The sequence below is a fragment of the Eleutherodactylus coqui genome, chromosome 7, assembly GCF_035609145.1.
Source record: "Eleutherodactylus coqui strain aEleCoq1 chromosome 7, aEleCoq1.hap1, whole genome shotgun sequence".
NCBI classification, from domain to species: Eukaryota; Metazoa; Chordata; class Amphibia; order Anura; family Eleutherodactylidae; genus Eleutherodactylus; species Eleutherodactylus coqui.
In genome coordinates this window covers 37,618,435-37,639,674 of record NC_089843.1, presented here as the reverse complement: position 1 = coordinate 37,639,674, position 21,240 = coordinate 37,618,435, and the positions used below count along the sequence as shown (strand labels likewise).

The following is a 21,240-nucleotide window of genomic DNA, read 5'->3' as shown; positions in this document are numbered from 1 at the left end:
TCAAAAACGGAGGTTTTTTTTAGGTTTCTTACTACTTCTTAACATTTTTTTCCTTTACTGGTTTTATTTGCTTATTTTTCCATATTTTCTGTCCTTTAGGGGAGTTGAACCTGTGAAGCTATGATTGTTATTATAGTACATGGCAGTACTCACCAATCCCCGCTGTTGCAGCGGGAGGCTGGCTGTCAATCCCAGCTTTCATAGGACATGAGTTTGCATCCATTGGCGGGAACCCCTTCTCACCCAGGATGTAAACTTACGGCCTGTAGCAGGAAGGGGTTAATGGAGTCAAATGTAATCGCTGCGCAATGAAAAAGTTCAGTTCTTCTTCTTCCGGATCTCTGCTTGCTGTAACTGAATGAGAACTTTGTTTTCTTACATCAGAGGGCTTTTCTTGCCAACTCTTGGGCAGATCTGTGCGGGTCTGTCTTCGGAAACCTTCGTTGGGGGGCGCTCCCACAGGCTCTGTTCTTCTTGATAGAGGGGGGTCTGTCAGAAAGCACAACCCTTTTTTGTGTTTTTTTTATTTTTGCTCCAAAAACAGCGCCACTCTTGTTTATAGGCTGTGCCTGGTATTGCAGCTTGGTGTCGGTAAAGTGAATTTTTGGGCTGAGCTGCAACACCAGACAGGACCTATTAACAACAGTTTCCCTAGGAGATGGAAGGGGGGTGTAGACCCTCTCTCTGATTCCCAGATTGATCATGTCTTGTGTATCTTCTACCCCTCAGTGTAAATGTGCCCAGTACTGGCCGGACCAGGGGTGCTGGACCTACGGAAATATCCGGGTGTCTGTGGAAGATATGACCGTCTTGGTGGACTACACCGTACGCAAATTCTGCATCCAGCAGGTATTAGAACTGGTAGACTGTTGTATGATGTGATGGCAGCCAGGGGGCGATGTTGTACAATTAGTCTCACTGTACAGGACTGTACTGTATAGTCTTCCAGTTTTTGGGTTCTGTACCCGCTCCCTCTAGGGTTGTCCCATTAGAACGTTTCGGTGTTGTAGATGAGTCTATGCCATTCTGGACCCCCTATATGAGGCTAGCTGCACACTAGAGTTGTACCTGAGAGTCTGGGTGCATCTTGCATTGGGCAGCATGCGGGCACGATTCCATGTGCTGTTTGATATATTTGAGCTCTGCACACGGGCATACACTGGCATCTCCTATTTCTCATCCGTACAACAGATGGGAACAGGATATGCCATGAGTTGTTTTTTTTTTTTTTGTGCTGTGTAATACCACACTTCTCCTGCAGAGGCTGCTGTAAGAGCAATGTGCGGTACCCACAGCCTCCCCAGCAATTATAACTAATCAACGGGGAGTTTCAGCTGCAGGGATCAGTCAATCCCCACAGAGTCTGCTGTTACAAGAGGGATTATCCAGATATTAAGGGCCTAACAGATTTGTACCTCTAAAAGCAAGAAACCCCAATAAATGCAGCTCCTTGGGTCGTCCTCTTCTGTTAATGAAGAAATGCAAAATATTAATCTGGAAAGATGGGTGACCTCCAACACGGCTGCCATTACAGCTCCCGCATGGGTTGTCATACAACCTTCCTGTGGCACTGATGGGTGTAACTGCCCAGTTGTGCCACATAGTAATAATGGGCATGCAAGGGGCATAACTGGGCGGATGGGCCATTCAGAGGATCGGAAAAGCCGAATGACAGCCTCAGTTAGGGACTGGCCACCGTGTTGGTTGTCACACAGCATTCCTACATCCCCAAGAGGTACATTAGTCAGGACTCTGATCCTTCAGGCCCGAGGTGACTAAAGCTGCTGAACGTGGCGGTCTGCGCACACTTAACGATCTCTCTCTCCTTTCAGGTCGGTGACGTCACCAATAAGAAACCTCAGCGCCTTGTCACTCAGTTCCACTTCACCAGCTGGCCTGACTTTGGGGTGCCTTTTACTCCCATAGGGATGTTAAAATTTCTGAAGAAAGTGAAAACCTGCAACCCGCAGTATGCCGGCCCCATCGTGGTGCACTGCAGGTCGGTGTGGCAGTAGTAGTGCAGCCCTCCATCTGTCCTCTTCTACGCTCCATCTCTGTCACTCTCTAATTTGGTGAAAATTACCTTGATGCTATACCAGGTGCTCTCCAGTAGGGGGCAACACAAAGGGCTAGCATAGAGAATATGTAAATTATACTATGTCTCAGTTTTCTATTAAAGGGGTATTTTTACTCGTCTTTGACCCCCTTTATGCTCATTCTTCTCTTGCATTTACCCCCCTACTGGCCATAAAGTTGGGCAACGTGAGACTGTATGAAAATACAGAATTAGGAAACTTGCTTTTCAATGGTTTCCTGGGAAAAAAATAAATGGCGGCATACTCTGTCTTTCTGCGCTTTGCTTTTGTTTCGCTTGCCCATGTTTCCCTATGAAGCCTCCTTTATCGCATCACAAGGGGCGATTTTCCTGCGATGCATTTTTAACATTAAAGTTGATCCCATTGTTTTTACCACAAAAAATGTACGAGAAAACCGCAAGCGGCAGCCATGTTTTTGTGAGAAAAAGCAGCACCGATGCTCAAAAATCGCGGTGATATCGCGATCTCCCATGTGAAACTACCCCTAGGCTCACGGCTTTGCGCTCAGCGCCTCTCGGCTGCCCGTGCCTTTTGCATGATACATGGATTGCTGTATATAGCTCCACTGTAACGGTACGGTCACAACGGAATCCGCCTGTAAATCTGCAGCCATCGTGCTGTCGGACGTCGCGCTAATTTAGCTCTGTCAGCGAATAAAATCCATGTCCGGAATTTCCAAGGCTTTTTCGCACGGATCGGCATGGCGAAGTGACACGCTGCATCTTTCCGCACAGACGCATCAGGACTAAATCTGTGTGCAGAACGGCGGCGGATTTCTGGTGCCGTTTTGCAGGCAGATTCTGCATGGAATTTCCTTTGCTGGGATCGGCCGTGTGATCGTCCTGATTCTCTGTGAGCCAGTATAACGTAATCGGGGGAGGGGAGGGGGGGATAAGTACTTTTTTCCTACTTGGTGTAATGTTGCAGGATCCTGCTAATCTTGCCTTTCTGTTATATAGTGCCGGAGTCGGTCGCACCGGGACATTCATCGTCATAGACGCCATGCTGGATATGATGAACGCAGAGAAGAAGGTGGATGTGTACGGGTTCGTCAGTCGGATCCGGGCTCAGCGCTGTCAGATGGTACAGACAGATGTACGTGCTGAACACAAAGTGCTATTGCTGAACCGCCACTCACAACTCTCTTTATATCTGGATGGCCTCAGTCGCCGGCCCTCTGTAGTAAAATAAGGGACTCCCCGGACTCTGTTGTTACCTATCATTCATTGTATGTGGTCGGACGTCTGTGGGATTCCCTGATAGACAAGTCTATGGTGGATGGAGTTGCCCTTTAAAGCCCCATTTAGACCCAACGATTCCCGCTCAATATTCCCTCAAAGCCATCTTTTGAGCGAGAATCGTTTGGTCTAACTGCACAGAACTCATGCAGTTTTCGTTAACGAGTCGTTCATTGTTGTCTCTCATCAAGCTGAAACGATGAATCGTATCAGTGCCTTGTGCTGAGTTCTCAGCTGGATACTGCTGATACTATTGTTTCAGCTGGTATCCCGCTCGGAGAACACAGCCGAAGTATGCAGAAGACAGCGCTCCAGCTGTGTTCTGCATACCCTGCTCGGAGCGCTCAGCTGTATACGAGCTGAACGCTCCGTGAACACAGCAGGAACTCGGAGATAGTGGTCCCGCTTGTCTTCTGCATACAGTGTGAGCCTTCATTTACACACTTATGGAAAGTGAACGCTCAAAACTGTCAAAACTGAATTTTGAGCGATCCTCTTGCCGTGTAAAGGCACACAACGATTATCTCTCATAAAGAGGTCTTCCGAGCGAGAATGATTGTCTAAATGGGCATAAGAGTAGGTGTCCTTTACTCGTGGCTTCCATAACGATGGTGACCTTGTCTCTCCTGTGTGTGATCCAGATGCAGTATGTGTTCATCTACCAAGCGCTGCTGGAGCATTTCCTATATGGGGACACGGAGCTGGAGGTGACCTCTCTGGAAACCCATCTGCAGAAGTTGTATAATAAAATCCCTGGGACCAACAGCAACGGCCTTGAGGAGGAGTTCAAGGTCAGAACGGGACGCACATTTCCTAAATTATCAATTCCCTTGTAGGAATACCCGCTAAATCTCCCAGAAATGCCCCTTTTAGGACATATTTGCATAAGTCCCACCCCTTTGATGTCTATTTTGAGGGATAGTCACATGGACTATGGGGACAGTCGGGAAGTATGGGTTGACTATTATTTTGGTGTTTCTGTACTCCTCTAATGGGCTTCTGCTGCACAAACAATCGGATGAGCTTTTGGCCATTTTGCTGTAATGTAGATCTCTCATTCGCTCATCAAGTCCACCAAACTTATGAGGTTTTAGGGCTTTTTTTGCTGTACTACTTGTACTTTTTTCAAAGATATTTAATTTTTTAAATAATTTTCTGTCGCCATCTCCTAACCGCAGTAACTTTATTTTTCCGTCCACACAGTTGTTGCCACCATTTTTGAGTACATACAACTTCTTGTTGTATGTATTTAAAAATTACATTTTTCTCCCTTGGAGACGGGGGTGACCAAAAAAAAGTACAATTCTGGCTTTTTTTTTTTTTTTTTTTCTGATGACCTTCACTGTGCGGGGTACATAATGCGTTACTTTGATAGATCGGCCTTTTACGGACGCAGCGATACCAAATATATATTCTTGTTAGATTCTTTTATTATAAATATGGCAAAAGGTTTGTTTAAAAAAAAAACTTTTATTAGTTTTTAATTTTTTAAATAATTAGTAAAACTTTTTAACGTATCTTTTTTACTTTTTATTTTAGTCCCCCGAGGGGACAAGAACGTGCGAGATGGTACCAGCCGTGGACTGCATCTAATTTGCTCTTTTGCTCTTCACAGAAATTAACTTCTATTAAAATTCAGAACGACAAGATGAGGACGGGCAACCTGCCGGCCAACATGAAGAAAAACCGCGTCCTGCAGATAATTCCATGTAAGCAGCCTGTTGGTAGGGTCCTGGGGAGAAGACCACTCACCGGGGATCAGGTCATCGCTGTTGACATGGACATCTTGAGTGTAGGGGGTGCAGGGCCTGATGGGAAACCGGGAAATTCAACAATATTTCTTTTATCTAAACCTGTTCTCTTCATAGCGATTGGCGTTAAACATGGCCTCTGGTCTGTGGCAGCGTGTTGTAGAGCAGGAGGAGCGGAGCAGCGTGATATGTAGTGTTTACTGGAAAAGATTCAGTAGAACTTGTAATATATTGATCCAAACCTCTGCTCATTATCTGCTTAGGAGTCCAGTGGGCGGGGCTATCATTGATTGGCATTCACTAATAGTTCTGCCCACTAGACTCCTAAGCCCAGAATAAAGATAAAACACGGGTTACACTCAGTCCTTTCCCATCAAACCGTCAGTCTGCTCAGCTCCTCCCCCTCTATAACATTGACCATCAGGGCCGCTCTGGACGATCACTAATCTCCTCCTTCCCTGCTATAACTAGGATCCAACACCTCTCTCCCGCCTGCTATAATCCTTGTTACTCCCCTCCCCCGCCGTCATTCAGTCTGACGGACTCTGCGACAATCTCCGTCCCCCACGGTGTAATGGACCATTTTTATGTGAAAATAAACAAATTTGCAAACAAGGTGTCCGTAGACTTTAAGGGGTTAATGTACCAACGTATGGCGTGTGTGCCGGCAGACATGAAGCCCTCATGATAATTATATGTATTTTTTTTAACTAGATGAATTCAACAGAGTAATTATACCGGTGAAGAGGGGAGAAGAGAACACGGACTATGTGAACGCCTCCTTCATTGATGTAGGTACCTCCAGGCTGGCGTATACGCTACATGGACACCACGGATGTGTCAGACTGTTCCACGCCACAGCTTTATACAGAAGGGATTCTTTGCACCCCCGGACACTCACTGCAAAGTTTGGTGGGAGGTGCAGGCTACTATTTGATCATCTTGCTTGTATAGCTACATATTCGGACCGCAGTAAAGGGGTTGTCGGGGACTTTACTGCTGTCCTCGGGATAGTCATCAATGACTGATTGGGTCTGACACTCAGGATCCCTACAGATGAGCGCATTTCCTAGCCCAGTGTCGGTGTGGGTAGTGCTGGTTACATTGCAGTGGCTGGGGGTTGGTACTACCGGGCAGCTCCCAGTGTATGCCATGGCAGCTCTGCCTGCATTACCAACCCGAGCTGCTGCAGCACTAACGGTGCGATCTAGCAACATCTACCTCTAGTGCTGCCTGCACTGACAGCAAGCCGGGCAATCAGTTGATCGACGAAGATCCCGAGATGCAAACCACCCCTGATCATCTATTGATGGCCTATCCTGAGGATAAGTCATCGATAGCGAAAGTCCCGGACAACCTCTTTAAGGGAGATGAGCTGAGGGTTTGCTTGTCTTCAGCAGTCCCATAGAGATGAATGCAGTGACAGATGTGCGGCCGCCGCTTCATTCATATCGGGGGTCACACGTGCGGCCGCCGCTTCATTCATATCGGGGGTCACATGTGCAGCCGCCGCTTCATTCATACCGGGGGTCACATGTGCAGCCGCCGCTTCATTCATACCGGGGGTCACATGTGCAGCCGCCGCTTCATTCATATCGGGGGTCACATGTGCAGCCGCCGCTTCATTCATATCGGGGGTCACATGTGCAGCCGCCGCTTCATTCATACCGGGGGTCACATGTGCAGCCGCCGCTTCATTCATACCGGGGGTCACATGTGCAGCCGCCGCTTCATTCATACCGGGGGTCACATGTGCAGCCGCCGCTTCATTCATACCGGGGGTCACATGTGCAGCCGCCGCTTCATTCATACCGGGGGTCACATGTGCAGCCGCCGCTTCATTCATATCGGGGGTCACATGTGCAGCCGCCGCTTCATTCATATCGGGGGTCACATGTGCAGCCGCCGCTTCATTCATATCGGGGGTCACATGTGCAGCGGCCGCTTCATTCATATCGGGGGTCACATGTGCAGCCGCCGCTTCATTCATACCGGGGGTCACATGTGCAGCCGCCGCTTCATTCATACCGGGGGTCACATGTGCAGCCGCCGCTTCATTCATACCGGGGGTCACATGTGCAGCCGCCGCTTCATTCATATCGGGGGTCACATGTGCAGCCGCCGCTTCATTCATATCGGGGGTCACATGTGCAGCCGCCGCTTCATTCATATCGGGGGTCACATGTGCAGCCGCCGCTTCATTCATACTGGGGGACATGGGGCCAACATTCTCAAGATCCTGTGGCTTCCAGCCTCATCAATTAGACACTAATCACCTATCATGTGGAGGGGGGATAAAAAGCTGGCGACCTCTCGTACTGGAGCCGTGCGCACTCTTCCACAGACTTTAGTAGGAGACCCTCGCACGGCGCTGTGAGAAGAGTCAGATTTGCGTTCTTCACGCCGACTTCAGAGGGGTCGCCGCTGGGTCCAGGGAGCCGAGGATTCTGAAAGTAATGCCTTACCTCCCTCTCCCCAAACTGCACCATAACTAAGTTTATTCTACTGTGGGGGCACGACACGTTCCCTTTAAGTCCCAGACCCTTCAGGAAAATCACAGATTAAAATGGTGGCCAGAACGTGAAGGGCCATTCAACATCCTTAATTGCGCCATTTCCTCCACCCTCGCCACGGTGTCTGGACTTCTGGAAGCGTCCTGCGGCTCTGGGCTGATTGCTGTATTGAGTAAGGATACAGTGTCCCCTGTTTATATTTTATTTATGGCCGTCTGATTGGCGATTACCCCTCCCCCGTTGTGGAGTTAGTAATTTGCGCTTGTTCTGCACGAGCGGGATATTTACCAGATTGGAGTTATTTACCGGTCCAAAATAGAAATGTGAGCGATTTATCAGCGTGGCGCGTCGTTATCGGCAGCGTCTATTTACTAAGCAGATTGTTCCGCGTCTCCAACACCCACCTGACGAGAGCGCGGCTGGCGGACGTGCTGCAACACCGCCGCCCTCTATCCCTCATAATATTTTGTATTTCATGCCTTTTTGGTTTGTTCTCCAGCACAGGTGATCGATCCCAAAAGTAAGTCTGTGTTCACCCGGGCGAGTCACGCCTTCATTCACACAAGTGATTTTTAAACTTGGACCAAGTTTTTAAAAACTTCATCCATGTCCAATTCTCAGACGATGATAGGACATGCAAATGTAGAGTCTCCCGCACGTCAGACAGGGCACGGACAGGGGCCCAATGTGAGTTCGCCAATATGGCCATAGTAGGCGTCCCGAAGAGGTTGCTTGATACTTACTTTCTCCATCACATTACTGCTATAACTGGGGACTTCAACCTATCAGTGGTGTTTGAGGAAGTCCAATACCCCGTGTTCTCATATGAAGCGCAGACTGATTGCCCTGTCGCTCATCCTTTACACTGCAGCGCAACTCCTTCAGATTGTGTTCTGAGTATTCTGCCTGGCCCACAGGGAAGGAAGAAAGTGACAACCAGTGTGAGTGCCCTTCTGCGCCCTTAGGGTGGTTGTCGCTGTCCACGCAGCAGTGAAGGGAAACAAAGTTCTTCTTTATACAGGGAAAGGGGGCACAGAAAGTTAGTCTGTCACCACACGCTTGTGAAAACTGAAGGACAATTGGTCGTTGCAACCAATCATAGAGCAGTTTTCATTTTAACCCAGCAGTATAAGAAATGAAAGCTGCGCTGTGATTGGTTGCCATGGGCAACAAGACCAGTTTTGATTGTCAGAATAGTGAGTAATTGAAGCGGTCAACCCCCCTGATCAATCTCTGCTTGCTGTTAGCGAATGGAAACCTTCATTCTGACCCTGATCCATGGTTCCTGGTCTGACTTATACTCGGCTCCTTTTACTTCTTGTGGTTGGGTTATAGTTGTGGAGGTAAATGGGATGGCCGACATCACGGTCACCAACATTTAAATCCCCCAAATCAGGACATTAGAGGGGTTCTCCAGGAATGGCATACAATAGCTGCTGTCCGTGCAGCCTGTGGAAATCCATCCTGGGACGGAAGAACGCATGTGGAGGAGGGGCAGTGCCGGACCTGACGCTACGCGGCGTGGCTTAGGAGCCCATTCGCATCGGCGTATTTTCTGTCCGTATTCAGTCTGTGTTTTTCACCGATGGATTACAGATCTGTAGAATTAAATTGCTGTGTGTTTTGCACGGACCGATAAATAAATCGCAGCGTCTTATTTTAGTCCGTATTCGCGACCCAAAATCGCCTGTGAAGATCAAAAACTGTGAAAATGGATGTTCCATGCGCTAAACATCTTCAGCCCACGAACAAGATTCTGGCATCCTCCATACAGTCCACAGTAAGGGCTAATGCCCACGACCGGACTTGTACCGCGGTTCCTGCGGAGGAATTCCGCAGCCGTTCGGTTCTATTGAACCTGTCAATGCCGAGTTATTGTTGTGTTGCTCCATCTGTCGCTCTCCGCTCTTGCATGATCTGTATTCGTCCCTGTTCCAACGCCGGAGGTTCGCTCTCCGGGGACGTCGCAAGGAGAATTACAGGCGGATGATTAAATGGCCTTCGCATTATTTATGCGGTCAGGCTGGCAGCATTTACCTTCTGGGGGGTTTAATTTTTCCTTCCTGTTTGTTTATGGTAAATCCTACATTTACTAGCTGACTATATAATGAAGTGTTAGCGGGGACATAATATCTGCAGTATGAGGAAGAGGTCCCTGCGGTACGCTGCAGGCTGATACACAGGGAATGAACGCCGTAGCTCTCCTAAGACCATTCGGTGAGGCAGTCCGCTGAACGGGACGCCCCCATGACATGTGCCGGGGGTTACAGTCCGTCGAGATTACTACTACTGTCTATATTCTAGTGCTGGACCCTTCCTGATCACAGTGTTGGTCTACAGTAGAGCCTATTACATGTACCTGACCCTAGAGGGCGCTCTGAGCTTTACCCCTCACGTATCTCTGTTCTGCTGCCTTTCAGGGCTACCGACAAAAGGACTCGTATATTGCCAGCCAGGGCCCGTTACGTCACACCATAGAAGACTTCTGGAGGATGATTTGGGAGTGGAAATCCTGTTCTATCGTAATGTTAACGGAACTGGAGGAGAGAGGGCAGGTACGTGTTCACTAAAGGGTTAACAGGGCCGCCGTCTTTCTGAAATTGTCGCAAATTGAGCACGTTCTTGCACAAAGTAGTTTAGAAAGATTGGGAATAAAGTATAATGGGGTCTTCGAAGCTTCCGCACCTTTTAAATGATGCTTTGTGTTTTAGTGCAACATTTGAGGATCTCGGCTTGCTGTCAGTGGATGGAATACTTTACATCCAGTAGCTGAACACCTATCGTGACCGTGTGCTTCTTGGAGTGGTTTTCACACACAGGCCCACATTATATAAAGTTTTACACCAATTTTTGGCATAAAAAGGTTGCAGGTTTTTGCACGAATTTGTGACTTTTTCTGAAAAGAAGCTCCCGAGATGCGCTCTATACATGAAGAAGCCTTAGCCTCTTCATGCATCCAGCACACTGTGCGCCGGGGAACGTTAAACTAAGCCCGGCGTCGCAAATGCCGAGGTTAGTAGATTCCCTCCATAGTGTTTTTGGGAAAGCTGATGCTACCGCCTTATTAAACCCCCTTAGGGGAACTGTCTTTAGGCCAAGAACATTTTGGACACTTTGCTGACACTACTGCTCCCCCTGTTGGTGGGTTAAGTGCGGCTCCTTGTGGATTTGCCATAAATTCCGGGAAGGGGAGTGTCCCATTTGAACCTGGGTTCACATCCTTGTTTAGCAGTCTGTAGCCTTCGGCAAGTGCCTAGGTCTTTCCGTGAACTCTGAGTCACAGATATGTTGTTGGTCCTCACGATATAATGACTGTATTGATCGGAAGCATATTGACTCCATAGACTACCCAGATGTCTAATTTATTACATCTCTGCAACACAGGAGAAGTGTGCCCAGTACTGGCCGTCAGAAGGCATCATGTCTGTCGGGGACATTACTATAGAACTGAAGAAAGAGGAGGAGTGTGAGAGCTACACAGTGCGAGATCTACTGGTCACCAACACCAGGGTGAGAACCGCCTTACGTAGTAATAGAGCATATTGGCCAAGTGAAGGCGTCATTGAGGCTTTGGAAGCTATTTTCTTTGGCGCCTCGGCGGGCGGACTCTGCTTGGCCCGTGGCGCCTCGGCGGGCGGACTCCGCTTGGCCCGTGGCGCCTCGGCGGGCGGACTCCGCTTGGCCCGTGGCGCCTCGGCGGGCGGACCCCGCTTGGCCCGTGGCGCCTCGGCGGGCGGACCCCGCTTGGCCCGCGGCGCCTCGGCGGGCGGACCCCGCTTGGCCCGCGGCGCCTCGGCGGGCGGACCCCGCTTGGCCCGCGGCGCCTCGGCGGGCGGACCCCGCTTGGCCCGCGGCGCCTCGGCGGGTGGCCTCCGCTGTAACACTCCCTATAAGCTCCCTATAACACATTACCCATTTATTATCCAGGAAAACAAAGCCCGTCAGATCCGACAGTTCCACTTTCACGGCTGGCCGGAGGTTGGGATCCCAACTGATGGAAAAGGGATGATTAATATTATCGCAGCCGTACAAAAGCAGCAACAACAGTCTGGGAATCACCCGATCACTGTGCACTGCAGGTGAGGAGACATGCTGCAGTAAATGGAGAATATACTGGGAAGCGGTTTCTGCAAGGGCTAATGCCACTGTCTGTTCTCAGTGCCGGAGCGGGGAGGACGGGGACTTTCTGTGCCCTGAGTACAGTACTGGAGAGAGTGAAAGCGGAGGGCATCCTAGACGTCTTTCAGACCGTGAAGAGCTTGAGGTTACAGCGGCCACACATGGTCCAGACACTGGTAGGTCATTCCCATCTTCCATTATATTCCATTTTCTACATAATTCAAAGAAGCTTCGGCCAAATTTTGAGCGTTCCTTGATAGCGCTGGTAATTACAGCTGACGGTGAAGGAAGCCCGCCACATACGGGTTACTGTGTAACAGTCGCCCATTGACAAGCTGTCTCACGATAGATCTTTACCCAGAGGGCAAACTGTAACCTAACTTCACATACCAGAATTGCCTCGTCTACCCATCATAGATGTCCTGGAGGCTGAGATGTTGGGTGCTGTTTGCTGGGTTCTTTAATGCCCCATAACTTTAACCCTTTCTCTGCCAAGGAATTTTGGCCGTTTTTTTTTTTTTATTTTGTTTTAAGCTGGAAATCTTAAAGGGGAAAAAGTAATCCATAAAATGACAGGAATTGAACACCTTAAAAAAATACGTTCACCCCTAAACCCTATATTTTCCTGAAAACAGACAACCTGATTGCAGCTGTCTCTACGGGCTGTTGACTGCCATCATCCACTCTTACGTCACTTTGTGACAAACATGCTATTTTATAAAAGTTTTAACACATACTTGTACCCAAAAACTTATATCAACTTGTTGTATCTCAGGCTATATTGAAGATGGAGCATTGATTTTGATCTTCTTTTAACCCCTTCACACCTGCAGCACTTTGTGGGGCCGGGGAGGGGGTTCTATTTTGTTTTATTTCCCTCCCCAGTTTAATAAAAACCTTAACTTTTTTCTATTTTCTGGTGACAAAGCTACATGATAGCTTTTTGTGCAGGAAGTTGTATTTCCCAGTAGTACAATTTAACATACCATATAATTTCTAAGTGAGGTAAAATGGTAAAAAATGCAATTGTGCTATTTGGGGGACGGGGATGTTCTTACAGTGCAATAAAAATGACATGTCTTCTATGGGTCATTACAATTACAGTGATACTAAATTTATAGTTTTTTATGTAGTACTACTTATACATAATAACTAGGAAAAGAGTCGTTTTTTTTTTTTTACTTTTTAAATTTTTTAAAAATAATTACAAAAAAATCTTTGCCCTTATTCTTTTTATTTCATACTTTTTAGTCCCAATAGGAGACTTGAACTCGTGAGCTTTTCATCACTTACACAGCATACTGCAATACTATAGTATTGCATTTTACCTTCTTTGTCAGACATTCTATTAAGCTCTGCCTCAAGCACTTCTTAACAGGCAAATATTCATAGTAGCCCTTGGAGCTTTCAGAAGCCCCCAGGCTGCCATGACACCTAAACTGCAACCCGTTTTCACATAACGGGTGGGTATTCAGGAGATTAAACTCTCAATCAGGATATTTAAATGCTGCTGTTAGACGGACAGTGGTATTAAATAATTAACAGCTGCGATCTTGTGCGTCACTGTTGCGGAAAGTTGACAGGTGTCAAATACATATGACGCCCGCTATGTATGGAGTGGGACCTGCTCCATACAGTGGTGCTCAAAGTGCACCGTACATATACAGTGCATGTGGGGAAGGGGTGAAAGCCTAAATCGTTACTGCTAAAATAAGACCAAAATCAAAGCTTTATCTGCAGCAAAGCCTGAGATGTAGCAAGTTAAAGCAAGGACCTACCTCATACGTCCTTGGTTATGGAGTACCTCTCTGCTAGGATGTAGAAGATACGTCCTGCGCACGGACCCTGCAGCATTTTTTTATACGTCTAATACTAGAGATGCATTAAGAGTCTCCCCTTTCTCCCGTATACAGGAGCAGTACGAGTTCTGCTACAGAGTGGTGCAAGAATATATCGACGCATTCTCAGACTACGCCAATTTCAAATGAAACCAAGAGGAGGACGCGACCGTGGCCTTTAATATTTTGTAATATTCTATTTGTTAATATCTAGATCAGTGTATATATCTTAACTGTTTTAGAGGATTGGTACAATGTGCTTTATATTAGCTGGACATTTTATATGTAGCAAAGTGATTAGTGCCGATTTTAGCCATTTAGGTTTTTTTTATTTGAATACAATAGCTTGATGTTTGGATTAATTTTTTTAATCCCATCCCCCACCCCCCACCCCACCCCCCTTCATTCATTTACATTGACACAAGCTCCGCCTCTAACCTAACAGGAAAAAGCCTTTGGAAAACTTTTTTTTTTTTCTTTAAAGAGACTTATGGGAAACACAGCAGCATAAGCGTCACACTTCCTGCCGTTTCAGCGCGTTTCGTGGATTTATTCTGTAAATAATTCTATAAATAGAAATTATATAATAGATTTTTGTATTAAAAAAAAAAAAAAGCTACGATGAACCGATTAGTCTTGAGATTATTGCTACTTAACTCGAAGCATTTTTGGTGCTGACGAAGCCTTGATTTGTGACAGGCTGTTGAAGGAGTAAAACAAGCCTTTGATACGACGCAAGTCTTGTAAGAGGATGGGGGTAGGGGGGGGGGGGGTCGGTCACCAGTCGTAAACCTAAATATGCTGCTTTGTATCACATAGGGCTAATTCTTATTGTACATTCCAGGCATTGAAAAATACCCAACTTTGTAACCATGTCAAGTTCTGCTCATCGAGGAACATGGCTTTATCATCTACACACAATATTGGCAGCCATTGTGTCTGCTCCAATTAGGATGACAAGACTATAGTTTCTAGTATGCACTTACCTAGGACAAGGCACAGTGTTTGCTATGTGTTAGTGGTTACCATTGAATCATTAGGGGTCATGGCCATGGAGGACTACTTTCGACCACCAGTGGTGGTTTCATATCATTATCATGAACTTTGAGCTCACAAAATGGCCGACTTATGAGTTGGTTGATTAGAGCTGTGTTCACATTCTGGTCGGTTGAGTCAAAAACATACATGAAGCAACATCCATGGTAAACTGGTGACTGTACAATGGCCTCCAATCTGCTTGGCCCGAAGTCGTTTTCTAAAGATGGACTCTTGACGGTCACTTGGCTGAATGGACAAACCTGAAGCGGGACCAAGATTCTCCATCTTGTTTTGTTTCCACCTTACGTTCCTGCTCCATCGATGTAGCCCACCGGTTCTATGAACTTTCCGCCAGTTGTCTGCAGAACTCCAAACCAAAGGCATTCCTTGTACTAATGTCATTAGATCTAGACACATGGACTGTAAAGAAAGAACACTTCATGGGTTTGTTGCTATGATTTGCCGGCACAGAAATGCGTTTGAAGGGCAACTCCAGTCCGATACAAAAATTCTGCATATGTAGGTACATAGTCTTGCCCATAGGGGGTGGTGTTACAGTACTTAGTGTGGTAAAGATATGCTACTTGGTTGAATGGTTTTGGAAAGTGACAACCATTTTTATGGGTGATTGTCACATCACTCAGTGGGGTCTACAAAAAGCAGCTGAGTCCTGAGGGTCATTCAGAGGTGTAAATAATACATTTAATCCGTGGGTCATCATTTTCCAGTTTAGCCATTTTTTTTCTGGAAGCACTAATACTATTCTCCGTTGTGATTGGAGTTGCCCTTTAACGTTGCCCCACAGTGAACATATTTTTTCCTGAAAACTTTTTGTGGCACCTTATGTTTTTTTTAAATTGACTTCTACTTAAAGTAACAGTGATGATAATAAAAGGAGGACCTGCTGCCGGTGTACAGAACTGTGGCTGAGGTTCTTAATGTCTGTATGCCCATTCATTCTTGTCTTACATTTGACACAACCAAGCTAAGGAAACCTTTTAAAAATGACTGGACGCCCCCAAGGTTTTATGCGGATATTGGATACAAATGGGAGATTTAGAAGATATTTTCGATATGCTTAGATTCTCCGTTTGGCTCCTATCCAGTCCTGTACATCCCGCCGAGACCGCCAAGCTGCAACTCCCACCAAGGTTGATCCCGGTTATTTCCTTTCATGGTATCCCAAACTGATACTCTTACTACTACTAATATATAAGACTCGCTGCAAGACTCCGTGTACTGTGCAACTCGTTAATGGAGGGATGATGCCCCTTTAATTCACCCGAGGCTTCATGCTTTTGCCTGTATTACAGCGCTGTTCTCAATGTGGCGGTAATGTTATCGTATTGTCGCTGTATGTTGTAAAGGTGGTTTGGACACTCTTCTTGGGCCGCACTTCACCGGATCCCATATGGATGCCATTTTATCCCAATTAGTAGGGATTCCTTCATACATGCCGTTTCTAACGGCTGACAATACTATGGACTTTGCGACAAACACTCTGAATGCAGTACCCATGTGGAACATCACACCATACATAATTTCCCAAGTACAACTGGGTATCGATTTGTACATGTGGTCATATACAAGAGTCCAAAGTATAGTCCTGAATGTTCCACAAGTGGGGTTGAAGAATTGTAGCTGTTACCTTTCCACTTAAGTGGAGCACCGGGGGGGAAATCTTAAAACTATGATACAAGTCTTATAAAATAACCCAACTTTTGAATTTGCAGGAGACTGAAGTTACCCTTTAAGTATACGGTGAGCGGGGAAGCCAGCTGCTTATTGTTAGAACCGCAAAAGAAAAACCCTTTCATGAAGGAGATGCAGTTGAGTTGATGGCACTTAGCATATGACGTGGTCTTTGGACACAAGATTTTTTTATTTTATATTTGTTATAGAATTATTTTTTTAATGGCCTCAAGCACACTTCATTTTTAGGGAAGGGGGGAATGTATGTGACCAAATTTTGCAATTTTGTTCTAATTTTATTGGGAAAAATATCAGTATTTGCATTATTTGGCCTCATGTGGGACAAAGTAAGTTGTGAGATTAGAAACAGGAATGTACCAGCTTAACAAAAAAGGGTGGAGAAGTGGGGCAGGAAGACTCAATGTAAAGCTCCATACAGTATCTGCATTTACTGATGATGAGCTGCATCCTCTCCTAAACCTATACCTTGTGTACGCAACCATATTACGGGATCGGTGTGCAAATCCATAATCAGGCACCCATCGAAATCTCTAGGCTTACGCTGTATCTTTATGTCCAACGTCCTGCAAAGAACGCAGAAGAACTTTCTCTGTCGCCTACAGTCTTACTGAAGTATTCTGCCTTTAAAGGGAATGTATCAGCTATATTTTTTTTAATTAAAACTAGATGTTTTTCTCTGATTGTAGTTTTTTTAAATTCTATTAATTCTTTAAACTGTGTTTAACATAAACACTTTATACAGTAGGTCATTTTCTGATGACACGTTTCCTTTAAGAGCATTGCAGCACTGGATGTGACCAGGAGTATACTTGATACTTTGGCTGTAACTGCGAGTATACTTGGTGTAAATGGTGGAACTACAAAATAAGGAATCTCAAGAAAATAGCTGAAAATAGTGTAAATATTTAGTGTGCAGTGGGATAGAAATTCTCCCTAAAGATTTGAGCTCCACTTTAAATCAGCATATATACATATGGCATTATAAACTCGGTGATCTTCAGTAACGTTGTGCCATGTTTGAGAGATCGCCATAAAACAAGCCTTCGTGTGAAAATCACAACTTCCGTGCTCAATGCAACAAACGTGAGAGTGTTGGCCAATTTCCTGAGGTTTTCACATCCCCATCCAGCTTTCACCATTCTTCGACAATGGGATTTTTGTGTCACCCCGATGGTCTGTCTTGACAAAGCTTCACCAATTATCCTCCAGCTTAACCGTTCTTCACCAGCAAACTCCTCACTATAATGATCATGATTTATAGTAGATGAGCAGAGCTGTAGAAGAAGGCTCCACATGGGAGATGAGCCATGCACTCCCGGGAGTGCTACAAAACATTTTCCTTTGTGAATTTAAAGAGACTCCGTTAACTAATTTTGAGCCCTATTAGCTGAACTTATGGGCTCAAAGTGGCGGACCCACTGAGTCAGGGGATGTAAGTTTTACACTTACGTTCCCCCAGTGTCAGCGCTCAAACAAGCTGCTGCAGTCCATTGAGTAGCGCACTAAGTAGTCCTCCCGTTCTAAACTTAGAATGGGAGGACGCGTAGCACACCGCCCAGTGCGCTGACATCGGGGGACAGAGTGGGGAATAAAACCTACATCCCCTGACTCAGCGGGTGGTCCTGAAGCCTTATTCTTCAAGAAATTAGGAAGACAAGGGCAGTACACCGCTTGTCCTTTTTTTCCCACTTTTCTGCATGTGCCAACCTCCTGAAAAGGAATTTGAAAAAGTTTCCACCGATTCCCAGAAAGATAATTTAGTTTTCATTGGGAAAAAAAAAAAAAGGCTAACCTCAACAAAATCACTTCCTGGGGGGTGGTAAGTAGTAGTAATTAAATAATATGGAAGAAAGTATGTTGTGTCAATAAGGGGCCATTATCATCATGTCTTAGTCTACGTTCCATGGTTCCATCCCGGGTTTCCTTTGGAATCCCTGAAAACGAGATTGAGCAATGGAAGCCTACGCTTCTGTCCAGGGTTCCACCTCAAACCTAGACCATTAAGGGGGTATTCCCATCTCGTGAAACCTATTTCAATGTGTTTGAAATCTCAAAACCATACACTCACTAATGAGATTTCTATTTTCAGAATGCTCCGTTCTCCAGATGTTGATTCCTCTGCCTTCTGGTTGGAAAGAAATCACAGAGGACATCGGCACCTGCACACTTTTTTTTTTTTTTTAATCTAAATTTGTTGGCCCGGGGAAGCACATTCGCGCTAGCTTTCGGCCCGGCCACCAGCTACCCTTGTGCTCTGTTATTTCTTTCCACAGAAGAGGTGTTTCCCAGGCAATGAGCAGTAAACAGCCAGAGGAATCAATAGTTGGAATATCTGAAGAATGGAGCATTTTGGAAATAAACATCTAATGCGTACATGGTTTGGGATTATTACCACATTGACATAGGATTCCTGAGACGGGAATACTCCTTTAAGGTCTCCACCTGAGCAAGTATCCATTCATCTCTGGCATTTGTGGTCACAACTGGTCCTTATTTGAGCATTGGAAGCCTATAGTTCCCCAAATCTGGTATTCAGACCGAAGCATTGGATGTAAACAAAAATATGAGATGAAAATGACGCCTAACTTTAAGGTCGGTGAAAACTAGAAGTTCAATGTGGCAAGGAATGACTTGGCAATGTATTTCATTCTATCTGATTGCTTTTCATAGCAATCTGGAGTTTACCCTTTCCAATCCACTGTCTGACGTCTAAAGACATTCTTATTGAAGGCTGTACAGCTCTGATGTTGGAAGACGTCCGGCAGAGTATTCTTACTGTACATTACTAGCCACTCTGTTGTCGGGGGCCTTTCTAGCATGTACCATACCGCAGTACTGGCTCTAGCCAACAGATGGCGCCATTGTATAATAGTAGAAAGAGAAAGCCCCCTAGTAAGTCCTGAATCCTAAATTGGATTGCAAAGGGTTGATGCAAATTGCCACTATAAAAGCTGAGGCAGTAAACTTTTTGTGAAAGCCAAAATTTGTGTCGGTCGCAAAACTTCTGGCCATGACTGTACAGCATTTAGAAAAACATGGCTGCTTTTCTTTCAGAAATCGCGCCACATGTGTCTATAGGTCAGGACTGATATGGTAACTCTGTTCCATTCACCTCAATGGAGTTGAGCTCCAGTGCCAGACACAGCCCACGGACAGATGTTGTGCTGTTTTTGTATTCATCTTAACAGTAAAGTAATTTTTTTGCTTATTTTTATTTTGTAAGACCCTTTTCTAGGCCCCACCACATACACTGTGTAAAATATATATATATATTTTTTTTTTTTTTTTACTTTTTTTGGTTTGTTTCAATTTTCTTTATTGTAAAGATGTTTTGCTTTTACATTTCCAATAAAATTTCAAAAAAAGAATCCTTTATTTATTACTTGTAAGCGAACCGGTTGTGTCTGGCAGACTCCGTTTTAGGATATGTTCGCGTCCAGTAGTGGTGACCTAATCGGCTATTCAAATTCCATTTTTGCTCTGGCAGCAGGTCAGTGCAATTTACTATTGAGAACCGAAATAAAGAAATAATATATAAAAAATTACAATTCTATAAGTTCCGGAGAATCGATGGTCTACAATGTTGGTGCAGTTAAACCATTTTTAGAGCACAATTCTGTAGTCATCGGCACTACATGACATTACTGCTTCCTACTGTGTTTTCCTAGATATTGGTTGAATCTCAAAGTTTGCTTCCTCCACCAGGATGGTCTACATTTCACATGTCTGACTTAAAAATGGACCAAACCTTTTATTTTCCCATCAGTCTCTTAGCTTAATTTCCATGATTCTGCTTTTTGATAAGGGGGGTGGGGGGAGAGATAGTTGGAGTTAATGAAATTTTGATTTTTGTACCATGTGAGCTGCGGCTTGGGTTTTCTACTGTGGTTTCGCTCTGTCCATCCTGCACTCATTAATCCTAACATCGGTTCATGCTAATAATGTTGTAAATAGGCTTGTCCATCCCCTGATTTTTGGGAGGTTGCTCAAGTGAGAACTCTGAAATAAATGTGCTCATTCCAAAGAGACTTGTGTGTGAGGTTCTTTGATCAACAGACATCTGGAGCGGGTTTGTAGGACCATTTTGACATCACGTTAATATAAAGCCATATTCTTGGAACAAGTATAGTCACACAGTCTCTAGTTGCATACCTTGGAGCCATAGCTATTGTTGTGCTGTAATACCACCTATCTCAGGTGGTGCTGTTTTGTGGATCAATGGATCCATGGTCACAGTGTGGCTAGCGGCACAGACAAGGCTTGATGATGTACCAGAGCCAGACTTGTAACTGGACAATGTAGCAGAGTTGTATCGGTAACAGGCTAGATCAGGGTTTCCCAACTCCAGTCCTCAGGGACCCCCAACAGGTCATGTTTTCAACTTCTGAGGCAGCGACAATAATTACATCACCTGGACAATGCTGAGGAAATCCTGAAAACATGACCTGTTGGGGGTCCCTGAGGACTGGGGTTGGGAACACTTGTCTAGACCAGCGTTCCCCAACTCCAGTCCTCAGGGACCCCCACAGATCATATTTTCAGGATTTCCTCAGTGTTACACAGGTGATGTAATTATTGTTGGTGCCTCAGCCATTGCCACAGGTGTTCTTACTATAGGATATCCTGAAAACATGTCCTGTTGGTGGTCCCTGAGGACTGGAGTTAGAGACCCCTGGTCTAGACAACACTCTTAGGTAACAGAAGGTGACCTGATTTAGCAGTTTACAGGATCAGACTTTTGCAGAAGTGCATTGATACTTGTGCAAAGCATGACCTGGAGTCCCAGGGTTTAAATAAAGTAAATAATGAATTGATTAGGAACTAGAGATGAGCGAGCGTATTCGGCCACGCCCCTTTTTCGCCCGAGTACCGTGATTTTCGAGTACTTCCGTACTCGGGCGCAAAGATTCGGGGGGCGCCGTGGGTGAGTGGGG

The 21,240-nt window shown here is 45.7% G+C and overlaps 1 protein-coding gene across 2 annotated transcripts in view; it reads left to right on the top strand.

The window, feature by feature from the left end:
- PTPRA (protein tyrosine phosphatase receptor type A) overlaps nucleotides 1-20,334 on the top strand; it is a 123,444-nt gene extending 103,110 nt beyond the window's left edge. The window contains exons 13-24 of one of the 2 annotated variants that reach the window (XM_066572927.1): nucleotides 730-849; nucleotides 1,833-1,999; nucleotides 3,056-3,191; nucleotides 3,976-4,125; nucleotides 4,950-5,043; nucleotides 5,800-5,876; nucleotides 10,019-10,153; nucleotides 10,983-11,108; nucleotides 11,526-11,677; nucleotides 11,758-11,893; nucleotides 13,631-13,743; nucleotides 14,400-20,334. In XM_066572927.1, coding sequence (XP_066429024.1) covers nucleotides 730-849; nucleotides 1,833-1,999; nucleotides 3,056-3,191; nucleotides 3,976-4,125; nucleotides 4,950-5,043; nucleotides 5,800-5,876; nucleotides 10,019-10,153; nucleotides 10,983-11,108; nucleotides 11,526-11,677; nucleotides 11,758-11,893; nucleotides 13,631-13,705 — 1,368 coding nt within the window. In that variant the 3' untranslated portion in view covers nucleotides 13,706-13,743; nucleotides 14,400-20,334. Of the gene's footprint in view, nucleotides 1-729; nucleotides 850-1,832; nucleotides 2,000-3,055; nucleotides 3,192-3,975; nucleotides 4,126-4,949; nucleotides 5,044-5,799; nucleotides 5,877-10,018; nucleotides 10,154-10,982; nucleotides 11,109-11,525; nucleotides 11,678-11,757; nucleotides 11,894-13,630 lie in introns of both variants that reach the window. The other variant, XM_066572926.1, reaches the window with a different exon arrangement.
- Nucleotides 20,335-21,240: the final 906 nt, after the last annotated feature.